The sequence below is a fragment of the Grus americana genome, chromosome 6, assembly GCF_028858705.1.
Source record: "Grus americana isolate bGruAme1 chromosome 6, bGruAme1.mat, whole genome shotgun sequence".
NCBI lineage: Eukaryota > Metazoa > Chordata > Aves > Gruiformes > Gruidae > Grus > Grus americana.
In genome coordinates, this window is record NC_072857.1 from 22,262,538 (window position 1) to 22,285,244 (window position 22,707).

The 22,707-nt window shown below is 36.8% G+C and overlaps 1 protein-coding gene across 1 annotated transcript in view; it reads left to right on the plus strand.

Annotated features, from left to right (window-relative positions):
* Positions 1–18,021, plus strand: part of PPIG (peptidylprolyl isomerase G) — a 23,964-nt gene extending 5,943 nt beyond the window's left edge. The window contains exons 2-13 of the mRNA XM_054830504.1: positions 954–1,033; positions 1,141–1,215; positions 3,391–3,498; positions 3,957–4,001; positions 5,975–6,062; positions 7,171–7,200; positions 7,288–7,427; positions 13,436–13,640; positions 14,687–14,854; positions 15,381–15,465; positions 16,329–16,465; positions 16,746–18,021. Coding sequence (XP_054686479.1) covers positions 973–1,033; positions 1,141–1,215; positions 3,391–3,498; positions 3,957–4,001; positions 5,975–6,062; positions 7,171–7,200; positions 7,288–7,427; positions 13,436–13,640; positions 14,687–14,854; positions 15,381–15,465; positions 16,329–16,465; positions 16,746–17,865 — 2,262 coding nt within the window. The 5' untranslated portion in view covers positions 954–972 and the 3' untranslated portion in view covers positions 17,866–18,021. The remainder of the gene's footprint in view (positions 1–953; positions 1,034–1,140; positions 1,216–3,390; positions 3,499–3,956; positions 4,002–5,974; positions 6,063–7,170; positions 7,201–7,287; positions 7,428–13,435; positions 13,641–14,686; positions 14,855–15,380; positions 15,466–16,328; positions 16,466–16,745) is intronic.
* Positions 18,022–22,707: the final 4,686 nt, after the last annotated feature.

Consider the following 22,707-nt stretch of genomic DNA (forward strand, 5'->3'; position numbering starts at 1 on the left):
TCCAGTCAGGGTCTTCATACTGACCAGTTGACATAACTGTCATTTAGAACCAAGTGCAGCCAGTATTTAGGAGATATTATTGGAGGATTTAGGGCAAGTGGAGGGGACGCTAACGGTAATATTTAGAACACTGACTAAACTTCATTTGTTCCACTGTTCGTGAGACAATGTAGAGGTAGAAAAACATCAAATTGAGCAAAAGTTGGTGAGAATAGGAATTCAGGTAGAATTCTTTTTCTTCTTTCTCTCTCCCACCCTGTTCTCTACAAAACTGAGTTAAAAATTGACTGACATAGGTATATTAACATTTGTTTTACAATTTAGTTTTAGTCACTATCAAGGTTTGAAATAAAAATTGTGTCCTGTATTTAGATAGTTTGCATTTATCTTTAATAAAATACTGTATATAAATGTTAAGGCATATTTCCACATTTCTCAAGCAAATTGCCTGTAAAGCAGGAGTTAAATCCCTCCTTCGTCAAGCATTGTAGCTAAATGTTTAACGTTTGGGAGCACTCAAGTTGTTTGGTCGCAAAGCTTCTCCCCCGCACTCCCCATGCTTATTCTACCTAGGATATACAATTCTAGGAGCAGACAACTTAGGTGATTATCTATACTATCTGGATAGCAAGAAGATTTAAAGCTTTATTATCCACATACCTTACGGTATCTTTTCTTTTTGTATTTGCTCATCTGAAGTATGGCACTCAAATTTAAATTTACTACTGTTGCAGCAAATATGAATAAAATGACTCATTCGAGTCTACAGAACATGAAAATGACCTAAAATACTTTGTGTTTTCTGAACCTTTAAAAATACTTGTTAGCTCTCTCTTTTTTTGAAGGTTTGCTTTTCTGCAGTTTTTGTTGTCTTTGTACAATCTTCTACACTGACTTACACATAGTTTCACTCTGCAAAAGGAAAAACTAAATGTTATTTTTATTACTTACAGTATTTAAACTTTTGAAGCCATGGGAGTAAAGGTCCAGAGACCTCGTTGCTTTTTTGACATAGCCATCAACAATGTACCTGGTAAGACAGTTAAAATATCCGTTCAGTAACACGATATTCATATAAGATCTATAAGAATAATACAAATACCAATTAACTTCATAATAAATATGGCTTTCTTTTTCTAGCTGGTAGAGTGGTCTTTGAACTGTTTTCAGATGTGTGTCCAAAGACATGTGAGAATTTTCGCTGCCTTTGCACAGGTTTGTAGATTTTTAACTTTATTTATAATTTTTAATGTAACACGTTAGCTAGTTTGATGTCTGTGTTATTTTTCCTGACACTTCTACATATAAAAATACATACATAAAACATTGGTTCTTTGTATCTCTAGAGATTTAGCTAATTTTGCATATACATCTGATACAGAATCAAAGCAGTTGTAGCTTTGGCTTAGTATGTTGCCAGGAGTATATAGTAATGAACTTTAAATACGGATACAGTAAGCTGATTTTCTGTTGCTAGCATAGATATTAGCATTCACATTATATAACATCATCCAGCCTTGAAAGGTAGCCAGTAAGAGGTCAACCATCCAGACTTACTTTTCAATCTTGATGCTTTGAGGTATTTGAAAGGTATTGTTGATATTCATTAGGGGTTTTTTTCTTCATTCTAATTTTTCTTTGTTGACGGAGACTGGTGATTTCCATTCCTATTGAAATTCAGATTATTTCTTAAACAAAATACTGAGAAGTTTATCTCCTGGAAGCATTTCCAAACAGAATTCTTGTCCTGTGGACTGCATGCTTTTGTTGAAAATGCTGACAGTTTAGCAAAACTTGAATTTATGAAGACAAGAATAATTTTGTGAATACATAAATAGCATATATGCTTTCTGCCTTCAGCATTTCTGCTTCCGTTCCTTCCAGCTCTGTTGTTTTTCAGATCAAGGCTCTGTAGCTGTTAATACTGAATCAGTCAGTAGTACTAATATGATCTGAATCGGGTGTGGGTGCATAATTACATTCATGTCAATTTAGGTGGAACACTTAATGCACCATTCATGATGTCTGCAGGAATATAGGTATTTTCTGATTTGACATTAGGTTTACTGGCACAAAATCAGATTAACCATAAAGTGATTTTTTTTTTTTTTAATGGCTTTATGTTGTGGTCATGGGATTCTTGATCTGCTATCAACTGCCCAAAAGTCAGATTTACTGCATAAAGGTGTTATTCCCTGCTACTGCGTTAAGTTTTTCACTTGAAGTCTTTCAACAGCATTTCTGGTCAGGAACAAGTACTGCTGAGTTCATACTTAGTTGCTGACATTCAAAATCAAATTCAGATGCTGAATTACTTTGCTGCTCTAGCCTGTTTAAGAATAGTGAGGAAAATGTATGGGAAGAGTGTTTATGATATTGATCGTCAGCAAATTAATTCAAATTTTGGTTTTATTTGTTTTGCTTACTCATTTTTTTGGGGCAGTTTTGAAAAGTATGTGCTGCCTTCTTAAATCAGAGGACAACAGCTCCGTGTTTTCCTGGCATACCTACATTAGGCATATGTTAAGTTAGTGGAACAGATACAGCTTCATGTTTATCAAAGTTCCTATCAAAAGTGTTTTTTCTAGCTAGTCAAATCCATATGGAGGCACCATAAGGTAAGTTCAGAGTCAACTGCCCTTGGCAGAAGCTGCCAGTTTAATAGCTCAGAGTAAGATTATAGGAAGATACAGTCTAATGGTTTGCCAGCACTGAGAGGAAGAGATCCTTTTCCTTCCAACATACTCCCACTGATTACCTTACTCCTACCTTGAGGTTGGCTCTGCCATTCACAAGACCCACCATGAGCCATTCATCTTGCTAATTCATCGGAGACCTTATCTGAGGGGTAGCAGGGAAAGTAGGTAGTGTTGTAGCTGAAGCAGAGTCTGCTTATGGGTCTTGCGCACCAGAGCTGATGTAAGGAAGGAGGATGGCAGTTGTAATCATGAGCGGGGGATGGAATGAGATTCCTTCTCCTTCCCCCTGCCTCTTTGTTTTTCTTACGAGCTTTTATGGTACCTTAACCTTGCTGTGTTATAACTGAAAGTCTGAGTGTTTGTTGCATGATTCTGAGCAATGCCAGTTATCTTAAACCTAAATTGACTGTTTAATTTCAGTCAATCTGCGTGGAAGAGACCAGAGTTGTAGACTAACGTCAGTGAGGAGTTCTTCTAGTATAACCGTAGAGACAGAAGGTAGTTTCTGCTCTGCTTTCTTAAATGCTAGTTTCTTGTTTGTATTACAGGTATGTGCCTGCCTCATAAGCGAATTTTTCAGAGTTTAGCAGATGATTTTCATTAAGTGCTTATGTAGCACCACTTTTTTGTAGTGGAGATTCTACAGGTACACAGAGTAATTTTGGGTTTTGTTCCTCTTCTCCTCCTTTAGGTGAAAAGGGTACAGGAAAATCCACCCAAAAGCCATTGCATTACAAAAGTTGTCTGTTTCACAGGGTTGTGAAAGATTTTATGATCCAAGGAGGTGACTTCAGTGAAGGTATGATGTGCATCTTTGAAGAAAATTTTAACAGGAGTTCTGTGTAGCATCATTTACTTATATTAATTATTCTGTGATTCAACTGTTTTTTTCCCTTTTTTCTGCATAAGAACCTTTACATGAATACTTATATAATAAACTTATACACGTGTGTGCACACACATGCTTTTGCTCCGTTATCTCAGGACTAAGTACTTTCTATTGAAACGTTTAAATGTGAGAGTAAAATAATATATCTGCTGCTGGGAAATAAATAAAAAAGTGAGACCATGGGAGAATACTTTCTTGTTTTTCAAGTTTGCTTTGGGACTATGAAGATGTGTCTTGATCTTTGCATATCTTGAAGAATAATGTCAGTGACTTGAATGCAGTTGGATCGGTATTTCGTATTATGAAGCACCTTCCACATAATACGACCCTTTTAATACAGTTGTAACTGTCACTTTTCCTCTTTCAAGGAAATGGCAGGGGAGGAGAATCCATTTATGGTGGCTTTTTTGAAGGTAAGAGTTTTATCAGTCTGCTGTATTCTGATGTTACTATAAGCAATCACCTTTACATTCTGCAGTCTCTGTTCTGTAAACCTGAACTCCACTGGTTTTTTTAAGATTTTTGTCTGGTCTTAGAGGCCTTGGACTGTCCAGTTTAGGTTATTTTATTTTACTTTTAAGATATGAACCTTTTTAATTACTGAAAAATTAAACCCAAACTCCTTTGTACTTGTCTATTTTACCAGATTTACATTTTTATAACTTTTTAAACATACACTTGATTTGAGCAGCTAGCTAAAAGTTGGAGAAAGGCATGATGGAGTCAGGTTTCCTTGCAAATGTTTATTTAAAAGAAAGCATAAAGCCCTACTTTCCTGAACTCAAGAGGAATTAGTGATAAAGAGGCCATCAGCTTTCTCACAGTCCTGGTTCTTTTTCAGTCAGTGTTGCACAAGAAGTACCTCTTCTGCACCCCAGTGCGTTTCTCAGCCTGTGTTTGTCCAGAGCATAGTGGAGCATCTCTGTGTTCTTGGAGCAGTTTTTACACTTTTTACAGTTTTACACCTAAACCCATGTGATGGCTAGATGCCACCAGCAGGAGCGGTTATGCTCCTCCCTGTCACATTTCTTTTAACACTGGTTCTTGTCTGAACTTGCAGCAAACAATTAAGAGAATTACTCACTATTTTAGTAGGACCAGGCTGCAATTTTATATCAGACCTTGAGCTGATTCAACAGTTTGCAGCTGCCAAAAGAGGGAGGAGGTCTTACCTTGCACTGACTCTCATTCAGATCAAACTTTCAGCTGATTCAGCTTGCTAAAATGCCCAAAGACTATTGCAGCAAAAAAAATGTAGTTATTTTCCATATTAGTGAGTGGACCCAATTCAATAATTTGGCATCAGAACCAACACAAATGAGTAGCTCAGTTTGAGGAAATGCATGATTGGCAGAGATGGAAGAAGGAGCAAAACCTCTCCCTACCTTCTGGCAGTTGGAAGTTGGCTGTTCAACTCGGCCACAGTATGAAACTGAATTTGTTGGAGTTGTTGCTTTTGTGGATCCCTTCAGCAGCTCACTGTAGGGTTAGATTGACGCCTAATGTTATGCCAGATAGCAGTTGTAGAGGTGACTGGAGAGTGAGTGGCATTGTCCCTTTCACTGCCGGTGACAGAGTGTGATGTGAAACCATAGCCTTACAGATAGCATACTTTTCTTCTTTGTTAATGCTTGCTCCTGCCATCTGTACCTAAACAATATTGAGCAAACTTCCTCTGTCTGAAGAGTTTGGATCCCCCAACAGCCTTTATGCTGTTTTGGGAAAGGAGGGAGAGGGGATAATATCTTACAGATGTCTTAAATGAAGAATAGTGATTACATTTCACAGTTTCATTGAAATTTAGTTGGAGTTGTTACAATGATTTGCTCATCAGAAGTAGGATTCATTCAAGTTAAACGTATTTGCATAATGGCCAGCTTCATAGTTCATCTGTGTGTCTGACAGACAAACAGAAGTTGTTTGGGATTGCTGTCAAACTGGATATCCATGTGTATTAAAAAATAATAAACCAACAAAACTGCCTGAAAATGAGGCATTTCTTAATAGTTAATGCACAGCTAAAAACTTCTGCTCCAGAGAGACAATGATCAGTATGTGCAGAATAGAAAGAGCAACAAATGTTAACATGCTGAGGTTTCTGCTAATGTTGGTAGGAAACAAATCTCTTAAACAAGAATATTCAATTTTTTAGGGTTGTTTTTTTCCTTAGGCTATAAACCATTAATTCATATTTCTTATTAAATTGCATTATTTAGAATGGAGGGAATAATATATTTTTAAAAGCTATTATTTCAAATCTATTTTTAATACAACTTTTTACTAAAGTGACTAGCAGATTTATTTAATAAGGATGAGTTTACTTAGATTATAGCATTTATCAAAGCATATGTGGTATATTTAAAGTATCTGAAAACACTTTCTTTAGATGAAAGCTTTGCTGTAAAGCACAACAAAGAATTTCTCCTTTCAATGGCCAACCGAGGGAAAGATACAAATGGTTCACAGTTCTTTATGTAAGTATTGTACTGTCCTGAATCGTGTATGTGATTGCCATTGGTAGCTGTAAAGGTAATCCTTTAAAATATTTAAGACTAGCTCCTATCCAAATCCAAAGTTGATGTTTTTTCATAAAGTTGCATGATAGTAGCCGTTTTCCTAATGCACTGTTCAGGGAGCCTGACTGCTTTTATCACTTTTGTGTTTAGTGTTTATTGTCCATGAAAAAGAGCTTTTGGTAGTTTTCAGTAGCTGTGTTCTAACTTGGGCAATAAAGGAAACCTATTAGTTTCTTGTAGAACTCTTATCACTTTCTTGTAATAAGTGTTGTCTGGAAGGAAGCAAAACAGCTCTGGGGGCTCTCAAAAGTAGTAGAGGATTTTTTTTTGTCACAAATAACTTTCCAGTGCAATCTCATTTGCAGTTAAAACTTAAATTCTTAAAAATACATTGCAGTAGACTCTTCTTAAGTCTAATTTATCTACAGAAAACATTCTTGAAATACATTACGCTTACCCATGTTTCATGACCTTAATTAACATGGTGAGTTGTGCTGTCACTTACCATTAGACCCTTATTTCAGATTTCCTGACTGATCATTACTGTAATTATCACAGTTTTTTTACTTCTGCCATGGCTGACATCTGTATGCCTTAGTAATAGGGGAAGGCTGAGAGAAAGACAGTTCTACTTCTATGTCAGATGATCTGTACATACTGATATTTTTTCTTCCTTTGATTTCTGATTATTTTCTAATGTATAGAAGATTATTTGCAGTTTTCCTGCTCCGAGACGGTTGCCTTACTATCAGGAACAGATATAAAAATTACTTATATAATTTAATAAATAGAATACTTATTATATCCTATATGAGGATACTATCTAAAAATGTATGTGCACTTTTGTTCAGTAAAACATGATAAAGTAATGAATTGAGTAGGTAGTTTATAAAACATGAAATACTTTTAACTGTACACAAACTTAGAATAATATATATTGGTGTTGTTCAATTTTATTAGTTCACTCAAAATAACTTTCACCCTCATATGTGTGTATGACATGCTTCAAATGCTGCTTTCCACTAATACTGACTTTGTTTTTCTCTTTAACATCTGGAAACAACAGAACAACTAAACCTACACCTCACTTAGATGGGTAAATATCTCTTATCTTCTTATGTTTGGGAACTGCCTGGAGAAAATTTAAGTATTAAGCATTCTTACTTTTGTTTGAATTCTTCAGACATCATGTTGTTTTTGGACAAGTCATCTCAGGTCAGGAAGTTGTGAGAGAAATAGAAAACCAGAAAACAGATGCATCTAGTAAACCATATGCTGAAGTACGCATACTGAGTTGTGGAGAGCTAATTCCAAAATCCAAAGGTAAAGTTGAACTGTACATTTACATAGATGCAAACTATGAGGTAGTTTTGTTCATTTTCTTTCCTGTCAGTTGCTTATAAAAATATTTAGAAGTTTTTTTTGTGATGGGTGGAGAGACAATTGGTGAAAAAGTGAATAACATTGCTGTACAGTTTGTCTTCTAAAAAACTTTAAAAGTATTGATGCAAAAGACATTAAAGAAACATCGTATATGCTTTCTTGAAAGCTTTTCCTGTCTTGGATTTCCTTATACTAGCTAAATTTTGTTATAAAGCTGGCAAGCACTTGTCCCATAGAAAGTAGAGTGCTACTTTAAGATTGATGGCAGTCTGACTTTATTTGACAACTACTGCTTTTTTTTGCAGATATTGAACTTATTTCAAGTTTCTTTCAGGTAAAACTTCAGAATAGGCACTTAAGAGTAGAAAAGGTTGGAATTGCCCTTTAGTAGATACCCTTTTTAAGTTACTACAAACTATGTTCTTAAACAGGAATATGACAGAACCTGCCTTTCTTTCTGGAATTAATGCCCTGCTCTGCCATTCCAGAGCTGAACATGGTATTAGAGATTGGATTCTGCTTCTCTTACAAAATAAGGCTCAATCTAAGATGTTGCTGTCACTGTGGAGAATCTCATTAGAGGAAACCCAGGATGCATGTTTGATAGGAACTATGATAGGGATCATCATGCTTTTTCATTTGTAGCATCTGCTGCTGCTATGTACTGTGAGGGGTTGCACCAAGGATATTGAAGCACAAGACAAGAATAGTTGTTTCTTTGGCCTAAGGAAAATACAGGCATTCAAACTTGAGCTTCTTGGTTTTTCCTCTCCTTTTTGATGCAGTTCTGTGTTCACCTGCTGTGATGTCTAGCAGAATGAATTTGGAGTCTGAAGTGATCTCTTCCATACCTCAGAATTCCAAGCAAAGTTATTTTATGTCTCCTGATTTCTCAAAGGTTCTAGAACTTCTTAGATTACCTAATAAGTCACCCTGAGTGTTTGGACATAATTTTGTTTTTCTGGACAGTACTCAGGAGTATGGTGTCCGTTAGAAAGTGTATGGGTGGCATAGGTTAGAAAATAAAATAAACCAATAAAGATATAGAATAGTTGAAGCTAGTGGGCAAGATACCCCCTGTATACATGTCTTCCTTGATATGCTACACTCCCTTTTTAGTCCACTCTAGAACGCTTGAAATTGAGTGGCTAAATGAAAGTTTTGGCACTGAGCAGTCTGATGACTTAAAGCCATTAGGCAGGACTTTAAAGTATTTGTCATCAAAAGAGTGAATAAAATACATACAAAATGTTTTTTTTCCTTTAACTTCTCCTAAAAGAACAGGCTTTTGGAAAGATCTGACTGTCTGGTCCTACTCATTTGTCTGTGTCCTTGTAGCTCTTCACCTCAGTACTGCTGGGATCCTGGGGACTCTGCTTCCTGTAGCTGGTCTGGTGTGCCACGGAGGGAAGTTGGTGCCAGGGTGATGGAATAGCCTGCTCAACTGACTATAAGGCACAGTGCTAGCTAATGGTGGACAGCAGGAGTGTTTGGAGAACAAGAGGCCTTAGATGCCAGGATTAGGCAGGTGGAGGGCAGAGCTGAGTGCAGGGGTGTGGGGGCCCTAATGAGCACTAATGCACAGCCAGCCTGATGAAGGCGTGACCTGACAGACCATGATGGAGATCCCAGTGAGTGGAGAATCCTGCTGTTGAAAGGGAAAGGCTGTCTATAGGACCTGGAAAGGGAAATCTGCTGCTACTGTGAGAGATTATAGTACGGCTGGAACTGTTTGCTAAACGCACAATGTGGAACCGTTGATGAGCTGTGCTGACCTGAGGCAGAGGAGATAGGAGGAACAGTTTGTCATCATATCAGCAGAAGAAAATTTTCTAAGCTGCAGTCCAAAGCTGCAAGTGGAGCAGGAGAGGCCCTTGGGCCTGTCAATATATGAATGAGACCAGGGAATCCAGATAGGAGGAGCAGTTTCTGGGAGGTGAGCAGTGTCATGGAAGATCATTAACAGAGAGTCATCTAACAGTGGAACTGTTTGTAGCACATTACTATAGGAGGCAAAAGGGAACTAATACTGTGAAATACGAGGCAGTTACCAGAGGACACTGCTGCTAAGAATTTGCTGTTAAGACAAAGGAATAAGGAGGTTGCCAGAGAGGGAAGTATAGTGGCGAATTTCTGTGGGAGGGTACAATATGATAGCAAGGGAGGTTTAAACTGTTTATTGTATGAACTTGTCTGGTGGGCAACATGAAGGAATTAAACAAGTCTTTATGGAATGAAAATAGAACCGATAATTCTTGGGTTTAGCAGGGAAGCAAGGATGGCGGCAGCAGATGGGATCACAGTAGAATTTAGGTGCTTGGTGTGAATGTGTTTTTCTTAGGTTAAAGTTGAGGAAAGGCAATCAGATTTTTTGGGTATCATGATGAATATCCAGATGAAGTGCATTATGAAGGAAGCAAATGTATCTCTTTGTATAGAAGAATTGGATTTATTTAGGGATGAGTGGATGATGACTTGACTGGCTAACTTAGTGGATACTATGCGAATTGAATGATACAGCGATCACAATTACAGTATTACAGTGGCCTAGATCAGCAGCTTTCACTTGGGATTTGAGAGGATGATTACCTAGAAAAGTGGAATGTTCGTCGTCTTTTCCTTTGGGTTTTTTTCATTTTTATTCCTTAAAGTTGGAGGAGTTATCGAAAATTAATGAGAGAAGCTAAATTGTAAAAGAAGAATCTCTCTGGCAAAGTGGTATTATTTTTAGGTATTATTATGTTTAGGTTTCAGTGGTATTATTTATCTTAAAGTTCCAGGGAAAATCCTGAAAACTGGGAGGGGAAAAAAAAAGGCAAGCTAAGCACAAGCCAGTTTTTAGAAAGGTCATTATGGACTAGCTAAACTAATAAAATTCTCAAGAAAAAGTGTGGAACAAGTAACATAATACTAATTTTCCTAAAGACAAATAGGAGTTTGATACCAATTGACAAAGTTTTGCAGAAGGGGGTCTAGTCAAACAAGCCTGGCTGCATTGTTTGAAATCATGACTTTGCTTAATCAAAGGTTTATCTGTGATGTTTTCAAGAATGTAAGACACTGACATTCTGGTTCAAAAACAAATAAAAAAATGAAACTGCTTTGTGCATTGGGCAGTTTTTAACAAGAATCTCTAATGAAGATTTCTCATGAAAAGTGTATTTCTAGGGGATTCTGCACAGAACAGTGCTAGGCTTGATTCATGATCTTCATTGATGTTATAGATGTCCCTGTAGAATCACCGCTTGTAAAAGCGTGCTTTCTGCAATTAAGGCAGATTATGGCTGCCTTCATAATTCATCAAAGAACAATATTGTAATTAGGTCATTCTATCCGTGTAGTTTCTTTAGGGAAAAGAAAAAGTATCAGTACAAATTATCAAGCACTGATAGTACAAAGTTACACATTTAGGAATCATGAAATATCTGTTGAATAAGAGCAGTCTTAGAAAGCGGTGATTCTGGTAAGTCATGTCTTACCTTGATTTCTGATTTGTGTATCCTACCTTTCCTCTTTTCTTACCCATTCAGCCCCTAGCGTACTCCTTTCTTCTGCAAGCTTGTTACACATCATTGTTAGCCCCCTTTCCACAAGCTGGTTGTTATGAACAGTTGTGTCAGGCTTTTCTGTTCCAGATTTCTTTTTTTTTTTTTCCCTAGTGAATTGGCCACTAGGTATAAACTGTTTTGGCTTTAGCTGAAACTGTTCAAAGTGAAGCTGGAGATGTGGGGTTTTTTTCCTCCGCCCCCCCCCCTTTTCTTTCCCCCTTCCTCTGTTGTTGCAGTTGTGTGGTAGGTTCCTTGTCTACAAAAACGTCTATGTGCAGAGGCATTTGTGATACAGGACTTCTCACAGTTAACGATGTCATCTGATCAACAAGAATCAAGTATGGTAGTATTCCCTAATGCATATCTCTTAGGAGTCAATTACTAAGAAACAGTGGGTCCTTAATCGAGTACTGAAAGATGTAATAGGAACCCATGGCAAATAATTCAAGCAAGATGCATGCAAAATAGAAGAAAAGACCTGATACTCTGAACAGCAGGGTAATTAAATACTGGAAAAAAAATTATCAGGGAAAATACCTGTCTAAATGTCCTAAAGTAAAGGCACCCTCTTTTGAAGACTGCTGTAGTCCAACACAGGTTATTGAACTTTATATAAGGTAACTATTTGAGGGTCACTGCTGTGAATTACAAGATAAGATCATCTGTTCTGACTTTTGTGCCTAAGCCTGACTGCTTTCTGGCCAGGTCATTTCTTCATTTCAAGTCCAGGAGTCTGATATAACGGGGCTAATGTAAGACTTGCTATAGTCCATAACAAGCTGAGATGTGAAGTGAGCTTGGCTGTGCCATGCAGAGTGATCATGTAGTTCATGAAGTCTGGCAAATACTGTAGGTCACAGTGAATGGAGTAGGAAGTGATGTATCTATTTCAGATGTGGTCATAAGTTGAAACCGGATCCTGAAGCTAATGAGCTGGAAACAGTTGGACTGTAAATAGAAGTCTGTTTCTTTCTTACTGACCTTCATGCTGCAGGGTTGGTTTAATTTGTTGTTGTGATCTGTAATTGGCCAGCACCAGGTTGGTTCAGTATTCAAAATAGCATTTGCTGCTGGACAGAGATAATTAGGTGTCACCAGAAAGTATATCCAAAACCTCTTGCTAGATATCCTATCTTTTCTGTGTAAACAGTTCTAGGCTTTTTGGTTGGGTGGGGGCTTTTTTGGTTGGTATTTTGTTTGATTAATTGTTTGGGGATTTTTCTGGGGGGAGAGTGTTTGTTGTTTCACTCCCTACCTGCCACGATTTCCCAAATACATCTGCCATTGATGTTATTTGCTGCATGTTAAGAATCACATTATGTTTGTTGAGGTAGTTGCTCACTAACTCACCTCCATTTCTATCTGTTACTTACTTATTTTAAAGAAGTAACTATAACATACCAAAATGTGTTACAAGAATGCACATAAAACTGTAGAGATAGTTTTTGACACACTTAAAACAGATGCAGGAGGGACAAAATACAGGAAATAACTGCATTTATTGATGCCTTATTCAGACATTTCTGAAACTGACCTCTTGTTTTGCCTGAAGGCATGTAGGAAACAAGATAGTGCAATATAGTGGGTTTTTCTGAATGGGCCAAACCAAAAAGTATTGAATAGATAAGAAGCATTTGAAAGTGTCTTGGGACTTAGAAATTAGTTAACTTCTTTAGTACTTTTTGTGTTCATGGTATTTAGATTTCAGGTGAGATTCCTCTTATTGTTTGGGTGTCACCAGGCCTATGTGACAACAGGCTCCTGTGATTGAAATTAATTTGGAAACTGATTAGTTTTCTTTTATAAATATGTACTTGTTACACTCTGTACATTTAGACATATATACATTTAGACAATCTAAAACTGATATAAAATATTACGGACACTTTTTATTAAATATAGTGCTTTAATAAGGACGTTGAGTAAATGTTTAGGAAAAGAGACCAGGTATCTTGGTCTGGACCAACAAGGGAAGTAAAAAATGTAATGAGACACCTGTCTTCTGGAAGCATCTTTCAAGAAGCTCTAAAATCATCTGGTGAGACCCAGCTGATTTCAATCAGCAGGCTGTCCTAAACAGGTAAGACAACTTGCTAGTTTATACTGCACAGAGAAATGACCAGAAGACTACTGTAATCTGTGAGGTACAGAGGTTGTGTTTCAGTTGGTTGTCCGGCTTTAGTGAGGCTTGTGAATAAACACCTAGAAAACACCATGAAAGAAGTTTAATTTACTTGGGAGAAACAGTGTTTTCTCCAAAATTTCAATTTTTTCTTAAGTATTTTGATGAAGTAGTCTCATGATACAGTTAAAAGCTTGGGCAGATACTAGATTATTTTTTCTGAGATTTCTTTAGAAGTGTTTGATATTAAAATGTGTATTTGCTATTCTGACTTAAAGCCAAGAAAGAAGAAAAGAAAAGACACAAGTCGTCTTCCTCATCCAGTGACTCGGAAAGTTCAAGTGATTCAGAATCATCATCTGATTCATCATCGGATTCTGAGAGTGCTTCAGAAGAGAAATCTAAAAAACGAAAAAAGAAACACAAGAAAAATTCCAAGAAACATAAGAAAGAAAAGAAAAAGAGAAAGAAAAGCAAGAAAAGGTCAATTTTGAGATTTGTTTTGTTTGGTTACATGTACACCATGCAGGACCATTTTCTTGTCCTATAGCTACAGAATTATATTCTGTAACTAGTGAAGTAGGTATTTTGAAGTTTGGGAGAAAATCAGTTTCCATATGCAAACTTAAAATTTTTTATATGATGGCAAGGACAGTGTCCATGTGCATAAGTGCTGCAGCTTGCAAAGGAGTGGAGGAATGGACTGAGACTTACTTATATTTGGCTTGAAAAGTTGCAGGAGTTCTTGGTTTGAAATGGGTGGTGATAGCTTGTTTCCCTAAATTCACTTCTGTACAATTCAATTTAAATTATATGCAGTGCGACTTAGAAGAACTTGGTATGCAGGAATAAAAGCAAAACTAAACAAAAAAGTAATAAATGAACATAGTTAACAACATTACGTCTGTCTGATATGCCAAAAGTCTTGCAGTTTCACTGGAAGATAATAAACCTCAAAAGGCACTCTTGCTTCTGAAAATGTTATTTCTAACCTAATAGTTTTGCTTATTGCTCAATGTGAGATGCAAGTTGTGTCAGTGCAAGTCACATTTTTCTAAGCTAGCAGTAAAATGTAAGAAATGTTTACTTAAGTCAATGCTGCCTAAACTCTGTTTCTGTGAGACTAAGCCCATTTCACACAAGTTTGTTTATATCGAGTGCTTGGAATTACAATAGTTTGCAGCGAGTTATATATGCTAGTGTACAATTTGAATTTGATTCTCCTGATAGTGTTTTTAAAAGAAAATAATTTTTTAAAACTGTATCTAAATAGAGGGTAAATGTATGTTCAGTGTTGCACCATTGGAAGTCATAGATAAAAAATGTTCGTCAGAAATCTACTGCAGTTGTACATTTTGGAGCAAAGATATCACGGGAAAAAAAATTGCTTCTGAAATAGCTGTTTCCTGAGTTTCTTGAAGTATCATTGTGTATTGAATTAAGAGAATTTCTGAATTATTTCAATAGATTGAAAGAAATTCCCCTATCCAAATAACTCAAAGTATAAATTTTTTTATACAAAAATAAAGCTCATCCAGTGAAAGCGAAGATGAAAACCCTGAAGCACAGCCGTTATCTACTGTCCGTCCTGAAGAAATTCCTCCTGTACCTGAAAACCGGTTCCTGATGAGGAAAAGTCCTCCGAAAGTAGATGAGAAAGAAAAAGAGAGGAAAAGCAGAGAGAAGGAAAGAGAAAGGTAACGTGTCTGAGTTTGACTGTGCTGACAGTGGTATGGTCACATTACTGTTTTAGGACTCTAATGTCAAGTGATTCGTTTCGCTATTAAACAGTTCCATGTTGTGAGCACTGCTGGATGAAAAATGGATTTTTCAGTTCATTGGCAACTGTTGCCTTTGTCTTAGAACAAAGGCTTAGTCTTTGAAAATGGTTTTAGTGAATGAAAAATGTAAAATGACTGATTCAAAAAAAGAAGGTAAAATGCTTTGCAATCTCATTTAGAATTTATTGGAACTGTCCAATCTGAGTCTATAACTCATTCTTCTTTCAAAAGTGGGAAACCCTGGAAATCTTGTAAAATATTTTCTGGTTGCAGAATCTGAAGTTTTTACTGTGTGGTAGTTACTGTCTGCACTGATAAAAAATAAAATTAAATGTGTTTCATTTAGTTTAATTTCTGGAGAGGTTTTAAAATTGGTTTTATTTTATCTTTCCTTCTTTCTTTGATGTCATAAACAATATGACTTTTTTAAAATTATTTTTAGTAATCTATCGAATTCACAGTCAACATACCAGAGGAGGCTGTTAGTGACCAGATCTGGAAGGAAAATAAAAGGAAGAGGACCAAGGGTAAATGTTTACAATCTGTTCTCCAAAATAAACAAGGTGGTAGCACAGTCTTACTGCTGGTGTTACTAACCATTTTCATTAGGATGGTTGATTTTTAAAAAAGCAAATACAAACCAAACAAAAACCCAAACCAAACAGGATTTATGGTACATCATAATTGATTTGGGGACTGAGGCTTGAAGGAAGACAACAGGGAAAATTAAATAAATTTCCTGTTTGCGTACTGAGCTGGGGGGGAAGCTTTCTTTGTGTTACTGCAGTATTCTGTGGATTGGTGAATGGAATTAGCTCAAAAAGAGTTCTAGTGAACACCAAAGCCAGTACGACATGAGTGCCAGGAATGTGGGGAAGGCTTCTCCCCCTTTTTGGCAGGGGGGAGCTGTCAGATTGGTTCTTCTGATTTTGTGAAGCCATATGCTATGCAATGCTTGTAGCAAATGTTTTTAGTAACAGAAGTCTCTATCCCTCAGATCTTTAGTGAAAACCTAAAAGAAAAAGTATGAAGTATGGTTTTTGTGTTGCTTGTCAAAGCTAAGAAGAATTTTCATTGTTAGAAAAGTGAGTTGCATTTGTGCTAATTAAAAGCAACAGGAGAAAACCTCTCAGCAGAGTACAAAAATCCTAAAATAGAAGTATCCTTAAAAATAGTTATTTGATCAGACATTTTGTATTTCTGCTTTAGCTGAATGTCAGATATATTTTTCAGTAAGTTTAATAACTTGTCAATGTAAACTTGGTATATACATGCTAAGTGTCATGTTAGGTCCTATGTAGAATTGACTGCCAGGGTTAAAAATCTTGGTTACCTGTCACAGCATGTGAAATTCAAACTTATACCCAATTTTCTCTTTTTTCCCTTCAAGCGTTATCGGACACCTTCCAGATCCAGGTCAAGAGATCGATTCCGGCGCAGTGAAACTCCTCCACATTGGAGGCAAGAAATGCAAAGAGCTCAAAGAATGAGAGTGTCTAGTGGAGAAAGATGGATAAAAGGGGACAAGTAAGATTATTTCTTTCCAGATTGAAATTTTTTTATATAATAAAAGTAATACCTATCGTCTTAGATTTTCAATTACAGTTACTTCCAAAAAACCAGGGCACTGACTTGGTTATCCCATTACTTAACTGTGTCTGATTTTAATTATGCTACTGTAAATACATAGCTATTAATATAGATGACCTAGTGTGATTTAAGTTTCAGTTGTGAAGCTGTCTCACTTTTGATTTAATTTTTCAGATTTTTTTTTTTACTTAAAAAATTGTATCTTTCTCTCTCCAAGGAGTGAAATAAATGAAAACAAGAAAGATAATCAAAAAAGCCCAGGAAGAGGAAAAGAGAGGAAAATATCAGACCACAGACAAGTTTCTGAAAGCCCAAGCAGAAGAGGGGAAAAAGAGAAGAAAAAAGATCACAAATCCAGCAGTAAAGACAGGGAGACAAGAAGGAATTCAGAAAAAGATGACAAGCATAACAAAAGCAAGGCCAAGAAAAGAGCTAAATCTAGAAGCCATAGTAAAAGCCGAGAGAAATCAAAAAGTAAAGAAAGAGACTCTAAGCACAGTAGACATGATGAAAAGAGAATAAGATCAAGAAGCAAAGAGAGAGACCATGAGAAAGGTAGAGAAAAGGAAAAGCGCTATGATTCTAGAGGGAGAGATAAAGAAAGAAGTAGGAGCAAGGAGAGAAGTAAAAGGGCAGGCTCAAGAAGTAATGACCAAGACCATAGAAAGAGTAAAGACAGGGAGAAACATAAGTCAAGAAGTAAAGAGCGTGAGCATGCTAGAGGAAAACATAGTTCCAGCAGTAGAACAAGGGATCGAAGCAAAAGCAGAGATAGGGGTAGGAGGGGAAGATCGAGAAGCAGAGATCGAGATCGCAGTAGAAGTAAAGATTATTCAAGGAACAGAGATAGAGAAACAAGAAGAAGAGGAAGATCAAGAAGCAGAGAAAGGAGAGGTACACCAGATAAATACAGAGGGAGAGAAAACAGGAGGAGGAGAGATTCAAGGAGCTCAGAGAGGGAGGAAAGTCAAAGCAGAAACAGAGAGAGGTATTCAAATAGAGAAAGTAGAAGCTCATATAAGAGGAATGATACTGAAAGCCAAAGGAAGAGGCGTTCAAAAAGCCGAGAAAGTAGCAGTCCTGAATCCAGTAAAGATAAGAAGTCTAGTAGAGATCAGGATAGAACTCCAGACTCAAAAAAGAGACCAAGTAGCAAAGAGAGAGAATCAAAAAAATCATATTCACGCAGCAGTAAAGAAAAGGAAAAGACCAGATCCTCAGCAGAAAAAGAAATAAACCAAAAATCAGAGAGTCAGGAAAGAGATCATGCCCCTAGTAAGGATAAAAAGTCCGATCATGAAACAAGTCCTGGAACAGATGATGACAGGCATGGATGAGTTTGTGGACTTACTGTTTCCATTGTCTCAAAGTTTTAGAGACATTTTGGGGAACGCCTTTTTTTAAGATGTGGACTTCAGTTTGGTCTTTTGATAATCTAAAACCTGGATCATTTGTACTGCTAAAGTTTTAATAAACTTGAAATGAAAAACGAATTATATGTGTAATACAGTGTGCTGTGTTTTAAATACTTCATTGGTTTATGTATCCTCCTTGTGTGTTGGCAGCTAGAAAAGGTAACTTCTATGCTGCATTTATTTTTTACCTGATTAACTTAGTTTAGTGCAAACAATGGCTGTCTGAAGAAGCTTGTTTCATGTGTGAAGAAGAAAGCTGCAAGTATGCTACATGTCATCTTAAAGCTAGGACAATGTTGCAACTGTCCATCACTCTGGTGTTACTACATCTGTATTTCAGTGGGTATAAATCCTAAGGAAATTCATTTATAGACAAAAATTATGTTGGTTTCTTTGTAATCACAAAGTGAGATAATTTAGTTAAATCTTCACTGTGTGTACTTTTGTCAGTGCCAACAGTAGAATTCATACATGCTGTAAGGCAAGTCATCTGTGTTTAGGAGTTAGTTATTTGTCCTAAAAAAAATAGTTTTTGAAGTGCTCATCAGTGTAAATTTTTTTCCCTGTAACCTCCCTTTTCTGTTCCATGCTTTCATGTTTGTCTACTGCAGAAAAATCAGCTTGGATGCTTCAGACTACCCTGCCTCAGTGGCTAATTAATGGATGCACAGGGATGAAACAGATTACCAGAATCCACAGTGGGTGTCAGAGTAAGGAACCAGGAAATCCTTTCTACTCTTGCTGCTGCTTAGCAGTCTGTGAGAAAACTATTGCAGTTCTCCATACTGGTTTTGGGGTAGTTGAAGCAGAATTTCAAGTAATGTTTTAAGATAGTCTTAATTTTTTTTAAAACAAAAATTTGCTTTTCTCCCTGCATTCCCTCATTCTAAAGACTGTACTGTGAATTCCTCCTCATTCTCTACTACGTGTGTGTCTTACTCAAATCAATTCCCTCCCTTTTCTGCTTTCCTCTCCTGCCTCTAGGACCCACCCACCCGTTTCTCTCTCACCACCACACCTTCATAGGAAAGAGAAGGAGGTTGGCTTGTGTTGCTGCAGGAGTGCCCGTGTATGTGCGATCACCAAAGAGCAGCCGGTATGTGGTAACTGAACGTAGTGGGCTGAGAGGAGGAAAGATTTGGTACAAACCCCCACACTTACTTCAGTCCTTTGAATGCCAAAGGCTGGCAAATCTTGAAATTCCTGAAGAGAAGTGACAAACATTAATGTAAAGCTGTGTCAAACAATGTTTTAATAGTTGATATTTTTTTTGGCAGATCTTTTGAGTGTATGACATAACTTGTTCTTACTGTCTTTGTTAGGAGTTTGTCAGCGCTTTTGCTGTATAACCCACTCTGTGATCATTGTGTGTCTACAGCAGATTAGCAGAATTGCTGAAACTTGGCTTGACATGTGATCCAGAGAGTTGTTGCTCTAAAGGAAAACAATTAGTTATGTCTTGAAAGCAAAAGAAAATACAGGACTGTGAACAAGATAAGCTATCTTTTTAAGAGAAGAAAACTAGAAGTGTGTAGTATTACTTTTTAGCAGAATGAGTTAGTAGAGCTGCTTTGGCTATCAACTTTTTTTCCTCATGTTGTAGTATAAATTTTGCATTGCAGTGGTCATTTTATGCCGAGTGTGTAAAACTGTTTCCCAAGCCCCTGTGTGGGTAGGTGATACTTAAGAGAGCTTATAGGAGTGAACCCAAGACCTGTACAGTGGGCCTGGTCTGTGTGAAGCCCCTCTGAACTCTGTATGACTTTGGAGAAGTTGTAGTCCTATATTGAGGGACTGTAGTAAGAAAGAGCTAGGAAGTTACTCTTAAGAGAATAGTATGGCAGCTTGGACAAAGGCTTCCTTGGTGCATTTATACTGTGCTGTGTATGCCGTGTGCTTCAGATTTAAAAACTGTTTGCAATGTTCTTTCATTATTTTTTTTATGGAGCTGACACACAAGCAAACTATTGCTGAAGAAGTATGTTTGCACTACTGAGAATATTCTTGCCAATACCACTGAAGCTCATACAAGCATGTGAACGAACAAAAAAAACCCACAACTATATTGACTCTGCTGTAGAAGAGGGGAAAAAAATGCAAGCAGTCAGCAATAAGGCAATCCATAGGAATTGTTAAAAAGTTACAAAGTCTTTAATTTAAAATCTCAAAATGGAGATTATATCCAATTGTATTTTGCAGTTGTGTAACTAGTTATTTCAAAAGATGCACTTTTATGCCCTTTCATACAGATTTTTTTGCTACAGTTCAGAAAATTATTTGTACAAATTAAACGAGGTCTAATTTCATAGCACGTTAAAATTGATCTCGGTGGCACAAAGCTCATTTTCTTGTTTTTAATGTACTTTGTAAGAAGTTGGTTACTTCTAATTGCACATGTTGGGATATACTCGATCTCTTGGTGAGTGCATGCCTTGCCTGTATCGTATTTGATGATAAACTGTTCTTGTGCTAATCACTCTGTTTAAACTGAAACACAATTGCAGTCCTGTAAGAGGGAGGATTTGCTGGATTTGTGCTTTTCTTAATCAAACTGGAAATTGACAATGATGATAAAAATTCAGTGGGACTGAAGCACAGTCCCATGGACAGCAAGCTGTCCCCAAGCACCAGTGAGCCTTTGCTGCCTTGCGAGGCGCTGACCACTGCTCTTGCTGTCCTGGAACTGTTTCTTTCCTCAATGGCACAGCTTTCCTGTTCACAGCCTCACAGTAACCACCTGGTGCAGTAGTCAGTGAAGCTCAATGCCATCTCTGACAGCTGTGTCACAGGTCGCAGGCTTTTGGCTTAGAGAACTGAACTGGAAGCCTGTTTGAAAGTGAGGTAATCAAAACAATGCTCACAGTCTTTCCTTGCAAATGGGGAAAAAAGTAGTACGTTTAGAGGACGGTTTTTTCTGTCAGCACCCCAGAACTGACCTTACTCCAGAGAATTTGAGACCTTCAAGATTCAAGGTAAAATGAGGGCAGAGAGTACTGTACTGACTTTGTAAGCATGTGTTTAAGTGTACGTACAGGCTGGGAATAATTTCCAAAGGTTAGACAATAGATTCTGGCATTTTACTAATACCGTACAGCCTATGTATACATGGAATGCTGAATTTAAGTACTGGCAGTAGGTTTCCAAACTTGATCAGAAAAAGACTTGTTATTTGATGTTGTTTTTTCTGGGTACTGCCATCAACACGGAAGCACAAACTCTTACTGAGAGTGTGTGGGTATAATACAAGGTTGTATAGACACTATCACCTGTAAAAGATATGTTGCTGTCTGCTAATTCTTTGACACAGCTGTAGTGTTTCAGTTGTTGCTTTGTTTTTTGGTTTTGTGTGGTTTGTTGGTTGTTTTTTTTAAGAAAAGGGGGAAAAAAGGCTATGGTTACACTTCTAACCCTTTGTGCTGTCTGGCTGTCAATGATTTAGCCTGAAACTTCTCACTTGTTACTTGAAATCCCACCCTACAGACTTTTCTTGCAGTGGTCTTTGTCAGATGCCCCGAAGAATTTGTGGTGATCCCCTAACAATGTCTAATTTGTAATAGTGTCAGTCTGGCAAGTGGATTTTGGATTAATGTAAACATAAAAGGAGTACTTTAACCACCTTCCCTGGAACTGTTGATTTATTGTTGCAAATAAAGTATTTTTGGACACCCTTTCTAGGGGCATAGTAGACTCATTGCTTCTCTGGTTGACAAAAATGGATATCCCTGCTTTTAGGACTTTCTATACAATAGAAAAGCTAGAGATATGCATACTATGCTTTATCAAAGACCTCTCTTTTAAATCATCTGTATATTCTCTCTCTCTCCAATACCTGAAGAACAACTTTGTGAGAAAAGGCAGTAGTATTTTAGCAGCAGCCATGAGTTGTGGGTTTTTTTTTTTTTGTCAACCTGGAGGATACCAGTGACAAAATTTATCTTCACACTTCTGGAGTCAATGTGATAGAAATGTAAAGAACTGTTACTTGTACCTTCCTTTTTTTTTTTGCTGAAAATAATGATTTTCCTAATGCAGTATTTAACTGAATTATTCAAGAAAAAGCATATCAAAAAGTCTGTGAACTCTGCATTTTGCAAAACTTGAATTCAGTACAATTCTGCAGTTGCCTAGCATAAAACTTTAGCTTTCCATTTTGTTGAATATGTACTTTTAGTATAATTCTTATTTCTTACCCTTGAACAATTCATGTTCTAACAAAACTTGCATTGCATAAAAGCAATATTCACCTTTTTTTTAAAAAGCTATCATACCAAAATAAGTTTTCTAATTTTAGCATGAAATTTCACAAAAGGAAAAGCAGTAATAAAATATAATAAAAGGGGTGAGTTTAGATAGTAAAATTACATAAAGGTAAAGGTACATTTTGTTAAAGAATTAAATTAGCATCCTTCCTTATGATCATAAAGCCATTGTTCAAATGAAACTAATAGGGCAGTTAACATCACTAAGTTCAGAGGACAGATCTTAAACTGTTAAATATGCATATGATTGGGTTTACATTTATGTTTGTATTCATGAAAGTTCTAACACCAACATTAAAAGGACTAAATGAACTAATGCAGCAGCCTGACTTTGAATTGAAATTTTGCAACATGCAAAGCACTTAAGGAAGCATGCTATTTTTGGCAGGAACTTAGACATTTCTACATACCCTATACATATCCCTATAACTGTATATAAAAAGTAGTCAGTGTGTGGCTTTAGCCATAACTGCTAATGAACAGAATGGTTGGAAGGATTGGAAAG